The sequence below is a fragment of the Rattus norvegicus genome, chromosome X, assembly GCF_036323735.1.
Source record: "Rattus norvegicus strain BN/NHsdMcwi chromosome X, GRCr8, whole genome shotgun sequence".
Lineage (NCBI taxonomy): Eukaryota > Metazoa > Chordata > Mammalia > Rodentia > Muridae > Rattus > Rattus norvegicus.
Genome location: NC_086039.1, coordinates 102,457,722 through 102,476,967, shown reverse-complemented (window position 1 = coordinate 102,476,967; position 19,246 = coordinate 102,457,722). Strand labels below are relative to the sequence as shown.

Genomic DNA, 19,246 nt, shown 5'->3' with positions numbered 1-19,246 from the left:
CTGACCTGTACATTTTTGAAACATTCAAAAGTATAAAAAACTGTGCTTTTTATAGGTGTACTCAAGTGGAGAAGTCAACAGAAACAAATTTCCTGGTCTCTGCAACATGAGCTTTGACTCCACAGCTGCTGCTCCATCTCACTATGTGGGAAAGAGCCATTCTCAAACTCAGAAGCAACTACTGGAAGAACGTGGTCGAGGGTCTCCATCTGCATGCCCATCAAAGATGGGTAAGACCCTAGTCATCTCTTTATCTCAGACCCATAATACATCTTTTTCCCACACTGCACCATCGTTTTTGGAGAGCAAACTTTTACTGTAATGTAGACAACTTGATTATTCTTCTGCTTAGTGTATTTCTGTGTCCCTGTCTGCAGAAATGATGGCTAACTGAATTTTAAGAACTATTATGACCTCTGTTCAGTTCACTAAATCCAAATATAAGCATGTGATTGCTCTATGTTATAAAGAATGATAATAAACAGCTAGAGAAATCAAAAATGTTAAATTCTTTATTATGTTTCCCCCTTGTCATTTTTTATCTAAAACTTAGCATCAGTTGTCTGTTGAGATCAACGTCTTCACTATAGGATAGTTACTGTATTCTAGCTCGTGTATAGTGTACTTACCACCACAACTTTAAGAAACAAACTAAATTGCTGAATCTCTTCTAATCCTGATAATACATTGTTTTATTTCCATAAATATGAAGTTCCAGCAAATAATTAGAGTATTCTAAATTCCAAAAGTGCAGAGAATTTTAGAACTTTGGCCTCTTTTGTTCTTTCTGGTAATGTTCAAATGAACAAATGAAGGAACTCCCACTGAATTACCTGAACTGGCAGAGTACATTTTGGAAAACATGGCTCATATTTTGAAAAACTTGCATGCTACCACAAAATGATGATAGATCAGCTGAAATAATTTAGTGCATTCATTAGAGCCTTAACACTATATCATTAGGCATTTATTCCTGAAAAAAATCAGCAGTCATATCATCTATCATATACATAGGACATATATCATATAGCATATAAATATTGTCCAGAGCAAAGTCATTACCTCCACAAACTATTAGAATTTATTTTTGTTAATAAGCTAAACTATAATTAGGTTTTTATTTATTCTGGTCTCTCAAATTGCCATCTCAAATTGCCATATATCTATTGATTTGAAGAGGGACAGAGTCGTTGTGCCTTACAAGAGAATTCATTTTGTAAATGACTTATCTTCAATCCCCAAAACCATTTTATTGACTTCAAGGAGGCACATAATTGAAAAAGACAAAAAAGAAACATATGGTTTCAAGTTATTAATTGCTGGGAGTTCATTCCGGTGTAGACATCACAAATCAAGACAGAATCGATATGTTATTCAAAAAAATATCAACTTAGAAGTTCATGCCATCTGATTTACCCTGTGACTTGCAAAGAATCATCTTGAAATGGCTCCCCTGCTTCTATTGTTCCCTTGAATGAATATGGTCAAACAATACTCGGTGTAAAATATTCCTGTAGTCCCATGTCTTTAATGTACAAACTAGGTCACATTTATATCTCAAAAGAGCCTTATAACAAGTCCCTTTATTCAGAAAACCTGTCCTGAAAAAATGGAAAGATAAGATAGTAGTTTTTAGAGAATTTCTTTAATACTCTACAATGGATGCAGTTCTAATATGTGAACACATGGCGATAATGTTTCATTACAATTATTTCTACAGATAAACACAGTACTACTCCAGCACCACCAACCTTCCTGAAGTCTGTTATTGTGAAGCCTCCTCCAGGTAGGGATAAAGACAGACTACCCCCCTTTCCGCTATTATCCTTTTGGATCTAAATAACCCAAGCAGATATTGTAAGATCTTTCTTCATCCTTTAAAGAATCTGCTATATTCCATAACATTATGGTAGGGACAAAAATAAACGATACTAGAAAGACATTTATAGCTGAAGAGCAGAGAAGTGTCTTCCAGCAAACTGAAATACAAACGGCAAATAGGAAAAGGATTTTAACCTCTTTCATAGGAAGTTTATATTTTATAAAACCTACTCATTTATTTATAAACCACTTTCTTTTATTTAAAAATGATAGTGTTCAAATAATCAAGTCCATTTACTTTGATTTGTTTTTATAAGAATGATAGACAGAAAGTCTTTTATTTCTCTTAATTTCAAAAATCATATATATGAGTATGTATGTGTGTTTTGGTTCCATGTTATTTTAAGGAAGTATTTCAAATCATTCTGATATATTGATACTCATTTGGAACATTAAGCTAGTTATTATTGGTAGTATAAATAGTAATATACTTCTTATTTCTTCTTCCCTAAAGAAGAAAATATATAATCTAGTTAATACTTCATTGCAAAAGAGTACAGGTATGTTTTATGCATATATTTCACTAAACAAAGGAAATGAAACATCATAGTTCATAGATTTCTATGACCTTGATTGATAGAAGTGGAAAGGTTTTAAAAAATGACCAGAGATGGCTTAGAGATAAGAAAGGGTAGCAAAACTTCAGGTACAACATAGGGACTGGCCTTGACTGGAGCAGTATATCTGTTCTTCCACCATGCTTTTCATCCCCACCATATACAAGCACTTCCTCACTACTGCTGTGTCTTCCTGCTCTTTCATAGACTCTCTTCTACCTTCTCTTCCTCATGGCATTGTATTTCACTTATTCCTTCTAGACAGACTTTCCGCTCTTTGTGAAAATGTTTATTACTCTTGACTTCTTAAAATTCTGTTCCTTTCATGCACAGTTCCTCAGTCTTGTTCTTCTTTCTGTTCATTTGCTTGCTAGCATCAGCTGTCTGTTCATTGCCTACACTTACGTGTTCCCAGGTCCCATTATTGACCTGGCTCTCCAAACCCAATTCTGTGTCTTCCCCTGGTTTTACCTGCCATCTCTGTTCCCATAACCGCTCCATCACACTTTCGATTACATGTCAAAATGGTAGATCTTATTTCACGTGGACACCTCAGAGCCATTTTAAATCAATTCTCTTCCAACATAAAAACCTATAGTTAACTGTCAACTCCCCAATACCACAGTTTCTAAAGCTGATGAAATGCCAAGTTGTGATTGCCTTCCCTCCTGAATTGTTACTATCTGCCCTACTCCATCCCTACTCTCCCTACACTACCACAGCTCTTCACATATTTCTAGAGCTTTGCTAGGCAGACTGGGGTGTGGACTGGCAATGTATCTTTTGAGAGCATATGGGCAAAAAGAATTCAGCCCTGCTTAAAAAACTACTAACTCAAAATTCACTTCTTTAGTAAGACCTGTAATGCTTCATACTTACGAAATTTGAAGACACAGAGTCGTGGCCTTCTAAGTAGTTTGCCCTACTGCATTTGTCTCCACAAATACACTCTCAGTTTAATTATTGGAGCATTTCATTCAAAATACAAATATTTCTATGACACTGTCTAATTTGAAAATTTGTCAGTTTTTCCTGCTTCTGACTAAACTCATACTCATTCTTAAATATACCAGTGCTGCCTGGAAGCCTCTTTGCTTCCCTCAAGGCTCCTACCTACTCTCCTGTGTGTCTGTAACATGGGTGTCTACTACCTCACCATGTGCTTTTCCTCCCATTCCAGTTAAGATCCTTCATAGAGGAAATGCCAGCTCTGTTTCTAGCGCTAGACATAAAAACCAGCACAGAATTGCTCATACCTCAGTGGAGTTTAGTTTAATGTCTGTATCAAAGAACTGCTAATGCTGTTCATCTCAAGTGCTTTTCTCTGTACTATTTCAGTTTCCTACAGAGTGTGGTTCAAAGTACTAAAACATTTTGTAGGGACATATGGTTATAGATAGGATTTTAAAGAATGATGATTTAAGTAAGCTTGGCATTAAGTAGAAATGACAGTTGATTTTAAAAGTAAACATCAGAAGAAATGTTGAAGTGCCACTTGTTGGATATGTTTTCATACTGGTAAGCTGAGGGTGTATGAAATATGTAATGTCTGAGGAAATTTGAACTGAGTGTAAGAGAGAAGTATTTGAACTATTGTTGCTACTGTGGGGGATAGCATTTTAGCACTCTGAAATGTCAAGATTACTAGAATAAGGGAAGAAGAATGTCTTAGTTTGCTTTCTATGATAAACACTATGCCCAAAAGTGACATTGGGAGAAAAGCTTACCATTTACAATCAACCATGAAGGGGATTCAGGGCAGGAACCCAGAGGCAATAACTGAAGGTGATACCACAAAGGACCATTGATTACTGGCTTGTTTACCATGGCTGGCTCAGTCTGCTACCTTATAGCAAACAGGACCATTTTTCCAGGTTTGAAACGTTCCACGATGGGCTGGGTCCTTCCACATCTGTCATATATCAAGGAAGTGCCCTCATATGCTTGCCCACAGTCAAATCTGATCAGTTTTCTCAGTCAAGGTTCCCTTATCCCAGATGAACCTAGCTTGTGCCAAGTTGACAAAAAATCTTACAAGCAAAAAGAATTTTGTTAAAGTTTGTGTCTGATCATGGGATCATCAGTATAATTTGGTCTACTTATTGGAAGAAAGCATTTCACACTAATCTCTGAAGCTAATGCTCAAAGAATAGATGTACCCTGTCATAACTCCTATCTGCCAAGCAGTAAACATTTGACCATTATGAAAAACAACTAGTTCTGCCGGAGGTAGTGATTCATCTCTATAACGTCAGTCCTCAGGAGTGAGGGGAAGGAAGATTACTGTATATTCTATGTCTGAGGGTAGCCTGAACTATATAATAAATTCCTTGGCAGCCAGGACTACATAGCCAAACTCTTTCTCAAATAAGAACCACCAAAAGAAATCCTCCACCATAAAAAGCATTCCTAGGGAAATTAAATTAGCTAACGTGAATTTCAGAGAACAATAACCACAGAATTCCATATTACAAGTGAGCCAGTGTTTTTTGTTGTTGTTTTGATTTTGTTTTTAAGGCAGTTATGTATCTGTAGAGATGGCTCAGCAGTTAAGAGCCATGACTGCTCTTGCAGGCGATCTGAGTTCAATTCCCAGCATCTGCATTACAGCCCATGACCATCTCTAACTCCATTTCCAAGGGAACTCAACACCTTCTGTCTGCCACCCCCATGGGATGGGCACTGCATATACGTTGTACACAGACATGCATGTAGGCAAAGCATCCATACATCAAATTTTAAAAGGAAAAAAGGCAACTTAACACAATAAGCCACTTTATTCTACTGTTTTCCTTTTTTCTGTCTGTTATTGCCTCTATTCATCTGCTATTATGTGAGTGTCTCTCCATATTTGAACTTTTTTCTTCATCCTTATCACTGCTTGCTTAAGTTCCCAATCTAGTTCAGCTCTTAAAGCACAGGATTGACTAGAGCACTAATATATAAGTGATATATATATGTATATATGTATATATGTATATGTTTTAGTTATCTTACTAATTCTAGCTTCAATATTACAGTTAGATGCTTCAATTTTACTTGTAACTCAACATATCTAAACCTGAAGTAAGACTCTAAATCCACCTTAAATTATAAAACCTTTGTGTTTGTCAAGATTACTGTTATCTATTAGGCACGTATGCTTGAATCTTTAACTGCTTAATTCCCTATATGCTTTCTGTACACTTGATTCCCTATATGATCCAATCTTCCATTTCTCTTTTCTGTACTTTGATTACATTTCTGTTGCCATCTCTTCACATGTTAACACTTTGGGAACCGGAAGTGTATGGCTGTCTTCTGCCTTTTTAAACACCTTTGTATATGGTAATTAAAAATTAAAGTAAGATTTTTTTAAGATGCAAACAAAGCAAATATATGTTTAGCCGAGCTAAATAGGCTATATAGCAGTCTCAAAGATAAAGAGAATGTAAGAAAAATTAGAGATGGGTTAGAACATTAGGCCAGGGGTCATCATATAAGATACCTGTTGCTAAGCCTAACAACTTAACTTCCATATCTGGGACACACAGGGTTTAAATAAAGAACTAACTTCCCAAAGCTGATCTGTAACCTCCACGTGTATACCATGACACATGAATGCACCCACAAATCAAATGCACACACAAAATGTATTTTAAGATCATATTAAAGTATTAGGCCAAGAAGTCTGATATCTGGGGCAGTTAATAGGCTTCCTATGTATTCAGAAGGGTTTATGCATTTTTACTTACTCTCTTTGAGTTACACATTGTTCTAGAAAGTGGTGGTAACAGTATGTGGAAATCCAAAAGCTAAGGTAAAAAGCACCCATACTGTAGTTCTGGAACTGTCTCTAGACACTTGGCATGTGACTAGCAACCCTTCCAAACTCCTATATTTCCACAATTCAATCTTAATTCTGATGGAATTTGTGGAGAAACGAAGGAAGAACTAAACAGAAAACTATGCAGTAGCCTTTATAGATATTAAAGAAATACATAAATTCCCAAGTTTAATGAGACTTTATAATCACAAAGAAGACAGTAATCTAGGTGGAACTTTAATAGTGAATGCATAGTAAAATTCTCTAGAAAGCTTTCTTGGAATCAGAAGAGGTCTTTTCCACCCCTGGAGACTCAGATTTCCTTTGTCTCATGTGCAGTGGACCTGTATAAGTATCCTAGAAAAAGATGACGAACATTATCAGTGTATAGAAAAGCCACAGGCTGAGGTAACATGAACATTTGCCACATGACTTTCTATAACCAACTTTGAAAACCACAAATCTAGAGAAACCTGGGAGTCTTGTTTATTCTATATTACCGAGGTATATTCAATATATATGCTGTTGACCAAGGCCATGTCCAGTTTGGTTTTCACATCTATAAAATAAAGATAGCAACAATTTCCTAGAAAAAGGTTGCTATGAAGACCCACACTTACTGCCTAAGTAGTCCATTTTCTAGAAAATGAATAGACTTCAGTATTAATCTTTGTTAAACTAGATACTCACAAATGGAACAACAAAGCTGAAAGAGACATACATACATAGACGTACATAGACATAGACATACATAGACAAGGAATTGGAGATCTTTTCCCTTCAGCATCTCTCATAATTCACTTGCAGTATTAGTTTTAAAAACCAATTCCCAATTTTATTCCAGAAACTGAACTTATCTTCCCGGAAATGGAGATAGAGGATGATTTTTAAGTAATCTTTTATTCAAAGTTTTCAAAGACACAGAAACATTAAAGCTGTGGGTACTCATGGGACTATCAAATAATGTTTCATAAACGTATACTTTGTGTCATATCTAAGACAAGTCAAACACATTTATATCCTAAGACATTTATGGTTTTTATAATGAAATCTTTCAAAATCCTTTTCCTAGCTTTTTGAAATATATGGAATATAATTGTTATCCATTATTGCTATACAATGAACCAATACCCCAAATCTTCTTGCCCCTATCAGGATTTTAGTATTTTTATGACAGAGTAATGTTTCATTGTATGTACCATGTTTTATTCATTCATCAGTTGATGAGCACTTGAGTTGTTTCATTTCTTGCATACTGTGAATAATGATGTAATAAACAGAGGAATGTATGTCTCTTACATACTGATTTCAGTTGCTTTGAATATACACTAAAATTGTGTTTAGAAGAATATAATGAGGATTGTTTTCTTAATTTTTAAGTACCCTCCATATTTTGAATGGCTATTGTAATTGATGTTTGCACTAACATTGTCTTCGCATCCTTACCAGCATTCCCTTCTTTGTATTAGTGATACTTCTTGGGGTGTGATGGAATCTCCTTGTTCTTTCAGTTTGCACTTGCCTAGAGATTAGTGATATTCTGTATTTTTATGTACTTATTAGATATTTGGTCGCCTCTTTTTGAGAAATGATTAGAAATTTTTTTGTTATTGAGCTTTTGGGGTTCCTTATATAATTTGGATATCGATTGCTGTTTGTGTATATGTATGTATGTATGCATATATATTTATAAATATATGTATATATGTGTATATACTTATACGTGTGTATATATACATGTATGGATGTATATATTGTACTTTTTCACTCATTTCTTGATTGCTGTTAACTCCGTTGTGTGTTTCCTTTGCTGTTCAGGAGCTTTAACATTATTCAGAATCTGATTGTCTACATTTGCATTTGCTTCCTAGATTTTGGGAGCTTTGTCCAAAAAGTCTTCACATATTACAGTGTCCTAAAGCATTTTACTTGTATTTTCTTCCAGTAATTTCCTTTGCTGTTGTTTATTTTTTAGATTGTATTGTAATTATATCTCCTTTCCCTTTCTTCTCTCCAAGCCCTGGTATATACTCCTCCCTACTCTCCTTGAAAATTATGAACTCTTTTTCAAAAATTGTCATCATCTGCATATATGTATTTGCCTTTATGCCAATGTTAAAACTTAAGGCTTTAATCCATTTTGAGTTGATCAATTTAGCAGGTAAGGTAGAAGTCTACCTATATTTTTATGTAGATAAGCCATTTCCCTAACACCATATATCCAAAAGACTGTAAAGGATGTTTTGAGTACCATTATCAAAACATTCATTCAAGTTTTAATGTAACCTTTTGATCAGTGGTATTAAGAGTGAACGCGCTATTCAATGCCATTTTTATTTTATCCCGTAAGTAGTCTCTTGTTTCTGGAAATACTTCTTGTTCAGCAAACTTCAATATACTTAATTATGATTAAATAATCTTCCTATAAGGGATTAATCTGCTGTTTACTTTACAAGAAGGTGATTCTGGTTGTTCTTAAAATCTGTAAGATACCAATTTATTGCCTTGTGTCTGAAAGAATACTGATTATGTACTTGTCCTGTGCAAGTTGTTCTTTCCTCCTCCTCTTCCTCTCCTTCTCCCTCCTCCTCCTCCTCCTTCTCACCAAGAAAAAAATGGAAGAATGATGGGCTTTAGAAATAAGTCTATCTCCTGCTTCCAATTCCACTGTAGCAGCAGAATAGTTAGGTAGCTGTTCTATAGCTTCTTTTTATAGTTTTTAATTTTACTCATTTTAAATAGCAACTGTTATTTTAGAATTTTACTTTCACCTTTTAACATATGTGTGGGCCTCACTGGTTCTCTTTTCTAACATTGGCAGAAATTATTTTTACAACTGGTGAACTACAATGATTACAGGTTAAGAAAGTTTGCAGTTCTTAAATTAAAAGTTATGAGACATTTCGGGGTTTGGTGGGGTAGAAAAATAATTAACAACAAACAAAAGGGGTGTTGCAGAACTAGGAGGTTTGAGGTCCCTGCTATACAGTGTATATAGGAACAGTGCGCAAGTAGACAGCAGATGGTTAAGTACAGATAGTGTATAGTATGAAGAATTCTGGGCATTAAATTTAAAGACTTGGGCTCCAAGATGCTAATTCTACTATTTGCTCCCATGCCTGCCAGCAAATTATTTTAACTTTTTGGGGGGGGGGGCAAATTTCAAGTAGAGGGTTTCTAATAAATTCTTATCTATCACTGGTGTTATGTGATTCTAAGTGTTTCTATGCTGATCTTTTACAATTCTCTGATTTTATAGCATACAGAATGAGAACCTACGTATGCCATATCTGCAGTATCACCTTTACGTCTTTACATATGTTCCGGTCCCACATGCAAGGAACTGAACATCAAATTAAGTAAGTGCTTTCTTTCTCTTGTAAAAGAAAAGGATTCTCACCTTACCAAAAACCAAAGCTTCCAGTCAAATACTCTTTAATATATTGTACAAACTTTCTAGATAGTTATTTTCCTATGACCTGAACCTAGAAGAGGTAAGTGGTATTTGTACCATACTACATACTAGTGCCAAGGGTGTTTTTATCACAGTAATGAACTGACAGATCTGTCTGGTAAATTACTACTCCTTCTGAATAGACAACATTATTTTTTCTTTGTAGATGTGCTAAAAGATCATTTCTTCAGGCTAGCCATGCAAATTCAAAGCGTCTCAAAATGGTTGCCTTAGTTCCAAGGATCGCATGATCTAGTCATCATCTTTTCAGTGGAGTATGATAGTTAATAACAGAGGCCATGTGCCATTTTTAGTCAATATTAATATATGGTTTTAAGAAGAGGAGAAATTCCTTGTGTTAATTATAGGTAAAAACAGCAATGTTATCCCGCATGATAGTACACAGAACCTTAACAACAGCAAATAAAGAAGGCCTTGGAACAATAGAAATCATTTCTTATTCTTTGTGGGAATACAAAAAGGTACATTTGGAAGACAGCTTTGCAGTTCATTTTACAACTGAATATAACTTGATCGTACTATCCATCTGTGGCTTTTCTTTGCTAATAATGCAGAGGACGGAAGAGAAGGGAAAAGAACATGGGAATTTTCTGTACTTTGTGAATTTGGTATAAGTTTAAAACTGCTCTTGAAATTGTGGATATTCATTAAAATGATATGATAAAAAAAAGAAGAGGAGAAATTAGTGGACAATTGCAAAGTAGGTAATTTTGGTAGTAGGGGAAAGGGTCATTTATATTTCATATAAATTAGTTTGTTGATTTTAAAATCAAAATATAAAATTCATTATTTCATCCTATAAGGAGGTATAGTGTTTGGGTGTGATTATTTAGGACCTGACTTAGTTACTTTTCTATTGCTAGGACAAAATACCATTATTGAGGTAATTTATAAAATAAAGCATTTAATTGGGCTTAACAGTTTCAGAGGGATAAGGATCCATGATGATGAAACAAAAGCTGGAGGTGAGAACAGCTGAGAGTTTGTGATCTGCAAGTAGGAGGGAGAGAAAGAGATAACACTGGGAATGGTCAGAGTTTTGAAAGCTTAAATTCTTCCTGCAAGGATACACCTCCTCCAACAGGGCCACATCTATACCTTTTCAAACAGTTCCACGAGCTGGGGACCAAGTATTCAAACATGAGCCTATTGAAGCCATTCTTACTCAGTCTGCTACAGGAGCTGAATTGTCAGACTCAGCAAACGAAAGTTAAAGTTACTTTTGTACTGTTCCTATATACACTGTATAGCAGGGACCTCAAACCTCCTAGTTCTGCAACACCCCTTTTGTTTGTTGTTAATTATTTTTCTCTGCATTCTCATCAAAATTTGTTGTCTTGTATTTTCTTTCCTTCTTTTGTTAATTACTGAATTTTGTTCATTAACAGTTTTGTACATGTACACTATGTATTTTATTTTTACTCTCCCTAACTCTCCTGTTTCCCTCCAACTTTCCAAGCCCCCTTTCCTATAAATCTTTCTCCTGTTTACTAGCTTTAGTTCTGTTTAGTGTTCCATGGAGTCTATGTGATCTTGAGTTCAGAACTAACCATCAGAGGAACCTTGCGAAATCGCCATTGGGTACACATCTGGATATTAAACTTACCCCTGTCCAAGAATCCATTGGTTAACAATGGATCAACAATATGTAGTAGGACCGTATGAATCCTTTTCCTCTTCATATCTAACTGGTAAAAGGGCCCAACATCTGTGAATCCATTGGCAGTATACACAGCTCTTGTAAGTTCGTAGTTGTCATATTTGTGTTGTGCTTAAAAGATGAAAATTTCAGCTCCTATCCTCATTCACCAGCACTTAGTAATTCTTTCTAACCCATCTTCTACAGTATTTCTTGAATCTTAAGTAGTGTCCATGGCTAGTCTAGAGCTGAATTTATTCTTAGCATATTGGGCAGGCATGAGTCCGCATTAATCTGCAAAGGAGAGGCTTTTCTGTTTGAGGCGGACAGCAGCCTTTGTGGATATATAGGTATTTAGGTGGCAGTTTGATGCTATTTCAATCAGCTCAGCCATCTTACATGCCTTCCCTGGCTCCACGACCTCTTCTGTCATGGGTTTCAGAGCAGGTTTACAACAGTATGCATGAATTCCTTCTTACAAAGCAAGCCCAAATCCATTTAGGAAGTAATTTTTCTCTTCTCTCTAATGTTTCCCTGACTCTGCAATTTCAGAAAAATATTGAAAACTCTGTGTATTTTGCAGCTGTTGAATCAAATTCGCTATGCTTGGTCCATTTGAGTTGGTGCCGTTTAGCTCTGAACTCCCTTTGTTGATGTGTATAGTGTGGCCAATGTATATATTCTATGAGTCAGTGGAGCGCTTGGGATTTGGAGATAGAAAAATGCATAGTTTTATTCATCCAGAAAAAAAGTCTGGGCAACAGGAAAACTTTAAAACTAGTTCCTCATGTCAGCAGCAGTGCATTAATCTGAGGAATACAGGAGACTTCTTTGGGGCCAGCTTAATAGTATAGATCATAGGTCTCTATCTTGGACGGTACTTTTGCAAGGCGCTGGTTTCAGCTGGTTTCACCAAGCATTTTCCTTCTTCTGCTAAGAGTCCCATTGAGGGGCATCTTTTTCCATCCCTAGTTAATGCTATGTATTCAGTATTATGGTTATCTATTTGAATCTCTTATACTCCTAACACTCAGTGTTCCCCCATTTCACTCTGTTCTTGTCTCCTATTGCACCGTGGTATCTCCACAGCACCCCCTCTCCCTGCAGCTCTGCACCTGTGATTTTATTTCAATTTTGTGGAGAAATTGGTGTCTCTGTCTATCTTCTAAGAAATGTTTTTGTGTAAAACTTGTGAAATTCTACAGAGATATCTGACTATCTATACTATGTATTTTTTATATCAAATTCTTTTTTTAATTTATAGTTTTAAAATTTTATCTCAACCTCTGTAGATTTTGTTTAAACTAATATTTTAGAGCAAAGAAAATACTCATAGTAATGAAAACTTTGTATTATTTTCTTTGTAGAGAATCTCATGTTATCAACCAAGTGAAGAATTCAAAGAAGATGCAGGAGTCTTACCAAGGCGAATGTGGAGACTACAGCAAAATGAAGGAGTCTAGGGAACTAGAGCCCACGGCCCACTTCAGGAAAATGGAGGATGATTACATGGAAGCCCATGGATACAGAGAAATGGTTGATTCCAGACCCAGACATAAAAGGTTTGAACAAAATCCTGCACTTGAAAATTTCTGGGCACAGCCAGGACCATACAGTGATTCTAGAGCAGTAGAAGAGCAGGTGCCTCACTGTTTACCAGCAGAGTCAAAGACATATGACTCTTTCCAAGATGAACTTGAAGATTACATCAAAGGGCAGAAGGCCAGAGGACTCGATCCCAATATTAGTTTTAGACGCATGTCAGAAAGCTATAGGCACAGGGATTACAGGTACAGAGAAAGGGTTGATTGTGGACCCAGGCAGAGGCCATGTGAGGAAAGATTTTCATTTGAGGCTCCACAGACCTACGAGCAAGAATACAATGGTTCCCCAGTGGAAGGCCAGTTCCCTCACTGGTTACCGCCTCATTCAAAGAGGAGAAATGATGATTTCCAAAACGAATTTGATGATTATAACAAGGTGCAAGAATCTAGAGAATTCAAGCCAAAGACTTCTTTTAGAAGAATGGATAGTTCTTTTGAAACCCATGATTACAGAGAAATGGTCGACAGAAGATCCAGACATACAATGTTTGAGGAAAGAGTCCCATGTGACACTTTCCAGACTTATCCAGATCCATATAACAGCGCACAAGCAGTAGAAAGCACGTTACCTCATTGCTTTCCAGCTTATGAGAACCAACCGAGCCTAGACTCTGATAGCTACTATCAGCTTACCAGAGATGATTTCTCAGAAATGCCTGTTTCTCTGAGCCTTACTCAAGAAGAAAATAACCCTGGCTCATACAATGTAGACTATGACATTTACAAGCATCTGCCCTCAAGTGACAATGCCAGTGCCCATGAAACAAGTCATAAAAGGCGACATCAGAAGAGAAGACGACACCTGGAGGAAGGGAAAGAAAGGCCAGAGAAGGAGCAGTCCAAGCATAAAAGAAAAAGAAGCTATCAGGATAAAGATTTAGACAAAGACAAGAGCGCTGAGCAAAGTAAAGGAGAGGAAGATAAAGCTAGAGTCAGTGCTGAAAAAATCAAGCATCGAAAAAAGAAAAGAAAACATGAAGCATCCTCAGAGAAAGAAGAACGTAAGCACAAAAAAGAGAAAAAGAAGTCTGTTGAAGAAAGAACAGAAGAGGAAATCCTTTGGGATGAGTCGATTCTTGGGTTCTGAACCTAAAGTATACCAAGAAGGACTAAAACAAAGTGATACTCATTAGATAATGACATGAGTAAGCAGTGAAGTCAAGGAAAGGGAGGTGCAGAATCAGCACAGAAAACCTTTGCATTTGCTTGTTTGCAAAAATTGAAATGGAACATGAGAAACAATATACAAGACATCTAAATCCAGCATTTGAGGTAAACCTACTTAAAGAATTTGAACTTTTAGTTTTCCTTACAGAAGAGTAAATAAGGAAACTAGTTGGGGGGATCTGATGAAATGAGTGGAGAAATTTTAGATAAAACTGAGTGCTTCAGATGAAGAGAAGGGTTAAAGTTGGTGTCCATTCAAGAAAACAGTCTCTCTGTGTGTATGTATATATGTGTGCTTGTATATATGTGTGTGTATATATGTGTGTGACCGTGTGTTTGTGTCCTCTGCTCTGCTCTGCTCTGCTCTGCTCTGCTCTGCTCTCCCACCTACTTCCCCACCCCTCTTTTTCTGGCACTCCCTCCTTTCAAAATGTAATTGAAAGAAGAACCACAAACTCTAAACCTAGCCTTCACAAAGCAAGGACGCAATGCTAAGCGGGTGAGCAGAGAAGAAACCTGCTGAAGAGAAAGCAGAAGCTTCACTGTTTTCTACTTTACAGTTTTGTTACCTTAAGGTTGAAGAAAGGTTGAAAACTTTGGTTTTCTGAAATTTTTGTTCTTTGTGTATTTGTACATGTGTACAGTTAATCTCTAACAAAAGCCAGATGAAGTAAAATTATTCATTCTGCTTTTTAAAAGTCACTTTCTTTGACTTTCTAAGAAAGAAAGCTTACTCTATTGCTTATGTATTACATGGTTTTCTTAAAGTAGAGGTGTTTCTACTTTGTCCATCAAGTTGTAATAATAATAAGCTGTTTGCTCATGGAAATAATATACTTAAACTGGTGAGTTACAAAGCCGTCTACAGCCATACCACCCTGAATTTCCCCAGTCTTTGATTTTGGAAGAACGGTCAGGCCTGTGAGAGACCAGCCTTCCAGAATCCATTCCTTTTTAGAATTTGTGTTAGTATTGGTGGTATTTTACTACTGTCGTGTGTTAACGTTTCTGTTTTCTCCAATGAAAATGTATGAAGCCGCTTAGACTTTTTTGTTAAATCTAATTTGCAGTGTATTTTTGTATTTTCTAGTTCTGAAAGTGGAAAATTGGTGTATAATAAATTAGATGATATATACTTTTAAAATGTTCTTGAAAAGGGCTGATAGAAATCGGTCTATATTCTGAAAAATGTTTATATTAAAGTGTTTTAATTTCTAAATACTGCTTTGTGATCATTTCCATCAAAAGATGATTGTTCTGCCTATGCTAAAACAAGAAATGGTGTTGGCCACAAATTCTCTAGGAAGACCATACATTAAAGCTGTAATTTCACTTATTCCACAGATGGCTTAGTAGAAGTTAACATTCAGTTTTAGCTTAAGTTTAGGTTAGAAAAAGATCATCAACGTGAAACCGAAGGAGAAAAATGTTATAAGTGGTAAAGGATTATGGAAGTGTTTAAATTGTTTGATTCTTTAAATTTTTTATGCTAGTGCACTGTATAATGATCAGTACTTTCTGTAAGCATTTGAGTATTACACTACTACACTAGGAAGATTCCAAATCCAATATTAGAATTTCACTTGTACCATCAAGTTGCTCTATGATGTTGCCAAGATACCACCAGAATCATATATGTAGTCCAGGTACAAAAAATATTCCAGTCCTATCAAAAAGCATGCCAAATATGATGGTGATGTATCTTCATTTGGGCAAGTCATTTTATATTTTTTCTGAAGTTTGAATTAATGACAAAAAGATACTAGAATAATGATGGTTGGCTTTTTACCTAGATAAGTGAACTGTTCCAAAGCATGTCAGGTTGTCAAAAAATCAATTCCTCTTCCATGAGACCTTTATTATAAGATAAATTTATATCAGGTCTTTACACTCTCTTTTAAGAACCATTTGATATACTGATGAAAAATGGTGTCAGGTAAAAAAATTAGACTGAATTTTCAGCCACAATGATAATTCAAATTATCTTTGAATACACATTCGAACTGCAATTTGATCATAGTTATTGGTCTGGTTACCAGCATGAGTAATAAGAATAATTCTAGGGGAAAGGGCTTTCGATCAAGATAATGATAAACTTACTTAGAAGAAAGCATGTTGCATTATAGTTTGAATATAAAATATCTCCCATATGCTCTTATGTTAAATCTTATCATTTTTATTTGAGGAGGTTCTACATCAAATCACAATCTAGCTCAGTCTAGGAAGTGCTATTTGGATGATGCAGAAAAAGAGGGACTATATACAGTCTAAGGTGATTCTCAACCTGTGGGGCACAAGACTTTTGGAAGAACCTGGATTTCCAAAATACTTACATTCTTATTCATAACTGCAACAAAATTCCTAGATAAGTGAACTGTTCCAAAGCATGTCAGGTATGAGGAACCCCATTAAAGGTTCGCAGTATTAGGAAGGTTCAGAATCACTGCTCTAAGGGAAGTAAAAGACGAGGAAGAGATTTGGTGGTGCATCAAATCCAAGGTTAGATAATCTGTGAAATGATAAAATGTCTAGAAGCTTCTAAGGTGAACTGCACAAAGAAGAGATAATCAGAAATAGTGAGTATATATACATCTGGAGAGGCATCTCATGTGATGCAGTTATGACAATGGATATGAGAATGGAGGGTATGATCAGGTGAGATCAGACTTGAAAGATAATGACAAGTAAAAGAGGGCTATAGTATTATTAGTCAGGTCTTACCATGGTTTGAATGGCTTTTATTCCCTATAAATTAACGTGCTTAAAATTAATCCGAAAGGTGATAGGATAGTGTTGGGAGATAGAAACCTAATAGAATATGTTTCGACAATGACAGGAGGCCTGTCCTCACAAATATATTAATTCCAGTATGTGTGTGTGTGTGTGTGTGTGTGTGTGTGTGTGTGTGTGTGTGTGCGCGCGCGTGTGCATGGGTTGGATCCCCAGGTGGAGCAGGCTCTGAATGACCATTCCTTCAGTCTCCAAACTTTGTCTCGATATCCCCTCCTATGAATATTTTATTCCCCCTTTTAAGAAGGACTGAAGCATCTGCACTTTGGTCATCCTTCTTGAGCTTCGGGTTGTTTTTACACAGTAAGCCACAGTCACTTAGTAGAAGAGGTTTTTTTTTCTATTTCTTTTTTTAAATTAATCATTCCATTCGTGGGTGCTTGGAGCCTACCATCAGACTGAACTCAGGGACCCTGGTGGGGGGGCTGGCAGAAGGACTGAAGGAGGGGAGGATTACAACCTCATTGGAAGAACAACATAGGCTGACCTGACCACCCATTTCTCCCAGAGTCTAGACCAACCAAGGAGTGAACCTGGAGGGATCCGTGCCTCCAGATGCATATGTAGCAGAGGATGGCCTTGACTGACAGCAGAGGAGCTTTAATTGGTCGGCTGTAGTTGATAAGACAATTGTCATCCTACATTCCTGTAGAGACTCTTGGAAAATAATCCTTAGAGGGTAGTAAGCCAGTTTGATTACAGAGTAAAAGTGAGAGATTGTCTGGAAGGTGAAAGAGGGGGATGAGTAGAGGTAGGAGAGACAGAGTGAGCAGATGAGAGGAAGTGAGGATAAAGTTTTGGGGTTTTTTGGGGGGGGGTTTGTTTTTTGTTTGGTTTTTTTGTTTGTTTGTTTGTTTTTTTTTGTTTTGGAGACAGAGCTTCTCTGGGTAGCTCTGGCTGTCCTGGAACTCTTGATATTGACCGGGCTGGTCTTAAACCCAGAGATCCACTGACCTGTGCCTTCTGGGTGCTGGGATCAAAGGTGTGCACCAATGCTGCCTGGCCCTGTAGGCCAATCTTTAATTTTTTTAAGATTTATTTATTTATTATATATAAGTACACTGTCGCTGTCTTCAGACACACCAGAAGAGGCCATCAGATCTCATTACAGATGGTTGTGAGCCACCATGTGGTTGCTGGGATTTGAACTCAGGACCTCTGGAAGAGCAGTCAGTGCTCTTAACCGCTGAGCCATCTCTCCAGCCCGTTCTTTCAGTTCTTTCAAGGTGGCAGTGACTAGTCTCATTGCCAGGAGAGCAGAACCAAAATGAGCTAGCAGAGGCAGGCAGCAGGGAGCTAGAGGATTGAAGCCAGAGAGCAATAGAAAGGACTAATGTAAAGAATTGTATCTGGGGGTTGGGGATTTAGCTCAGTGGTAGAGCGCTTGCCTAGCAAGCACAAGGCCCTGGGTTCGGTCCCCAGCTCAAAAAAAAAAAAAAAAAAAAAAAAAGAATTGTATCTGGCCATGGTGGAAGAGAAACAGGCCCCTGGTAGCCAGAGATTCTCAACCACATCTAAAGGGTCTTCTGTTTTTTCAGACATACCAGGGACAGGACGAATGGAAGAAATGGAGCTGTCGTAGGGTTAGAACCATTGGGAGAACTTACCCAGAACATTTCGTTTGGGGATGGGGAAGTTCAGGAAGTAAAACATTTAAAAGATGGGGTAAATACAGGGAGGAACCTGAGCAGTCAGGGGTGGGGCATGGGGGGATCCAGAAGCCCATACATAGGAGACGGCCTGTGGTTGAACTTTTGTCTGGTCCTTGTGTCTTTGAGCCCCATCTCAAATCAGTTAGTCTCCCTTCCAGAGGTCACCCTAACTGCTTTCAAAGGTTTAGGAGCATCCATCTCTCCTGACTGCTTCCAGCTAACAAAATGAGCAATATAAGGTGTGAATGCTTCAGTCCTTCTTAGAAGGGGGGACAAAAATGTTCACAGGAGGAGATAAGGAGACAAAGTGTGGAGCAGAGACTGAAGGAATGGCCATTCAGAGCCTGCCCCACCTGGGGATTCAGCCCACATACATACAGCCACCAAACCTAGACAATATTGCTGATGCCAAGAAGTGCATGCTGACAGGAGCCTGATATAGCTGTCTCCTGAGAGGCTTTGCCGGAGCCTGACGAATACAGATGTGGATGATCACAGCCAACCATTGAACTGAGAATGGGGTCCCCATTGGAAGAGTTAAAGAGAGGATTGAAGGAGCTGAAGGGGTTTGCAACCCCATAAGAACAACAATGCCAACCAACCAGAGCTTCCAGGGACAAAACCACCATCCAAATAGTACACATGGACAGACCCATGGCTCCAGCTGCATATGTAA

The 19,246-nt window shown here is 37.1% G+C and overlaps 1 protein-coding gene across 10 annotated transcripts in view; it reads left to right on the top strand.

The window, feature by feature from the left end:
- The window catches only part of Zmat1 (zinc finger, matrin-type 1), a 59,198-nt gene extending 43,851 nt beyond the window's left edge, over positions 1–15,347 (top strand). For all 10 annotated transcript variants that reach the window (XM_063280393.1, XM_063280391.1, XM_002730284.7 and 7 more), the window contains 4 exons: positions 56–230; positions 1,721–1,786; positions 9,503–9,602; positions 12,725–15,347. In XM_063280393.1, coding sequence (XP_063136463.1) covers positions 56–230; positions 1,721–1,786; positions 9,503–9,602; positions 12,725–14,048 — 1,665 coding nt within the window. In that variant the 3' untranslated portion in view covers positions 14,049–15,347. The remainder of the gene's footprint in view (positions 1–55; positions 231–1,720; positions 1,787–9,502; positions 9,603–12,724) is intronic.
- Positions 15,348–19,246: the final 3,899 nt, after the last annotated feature.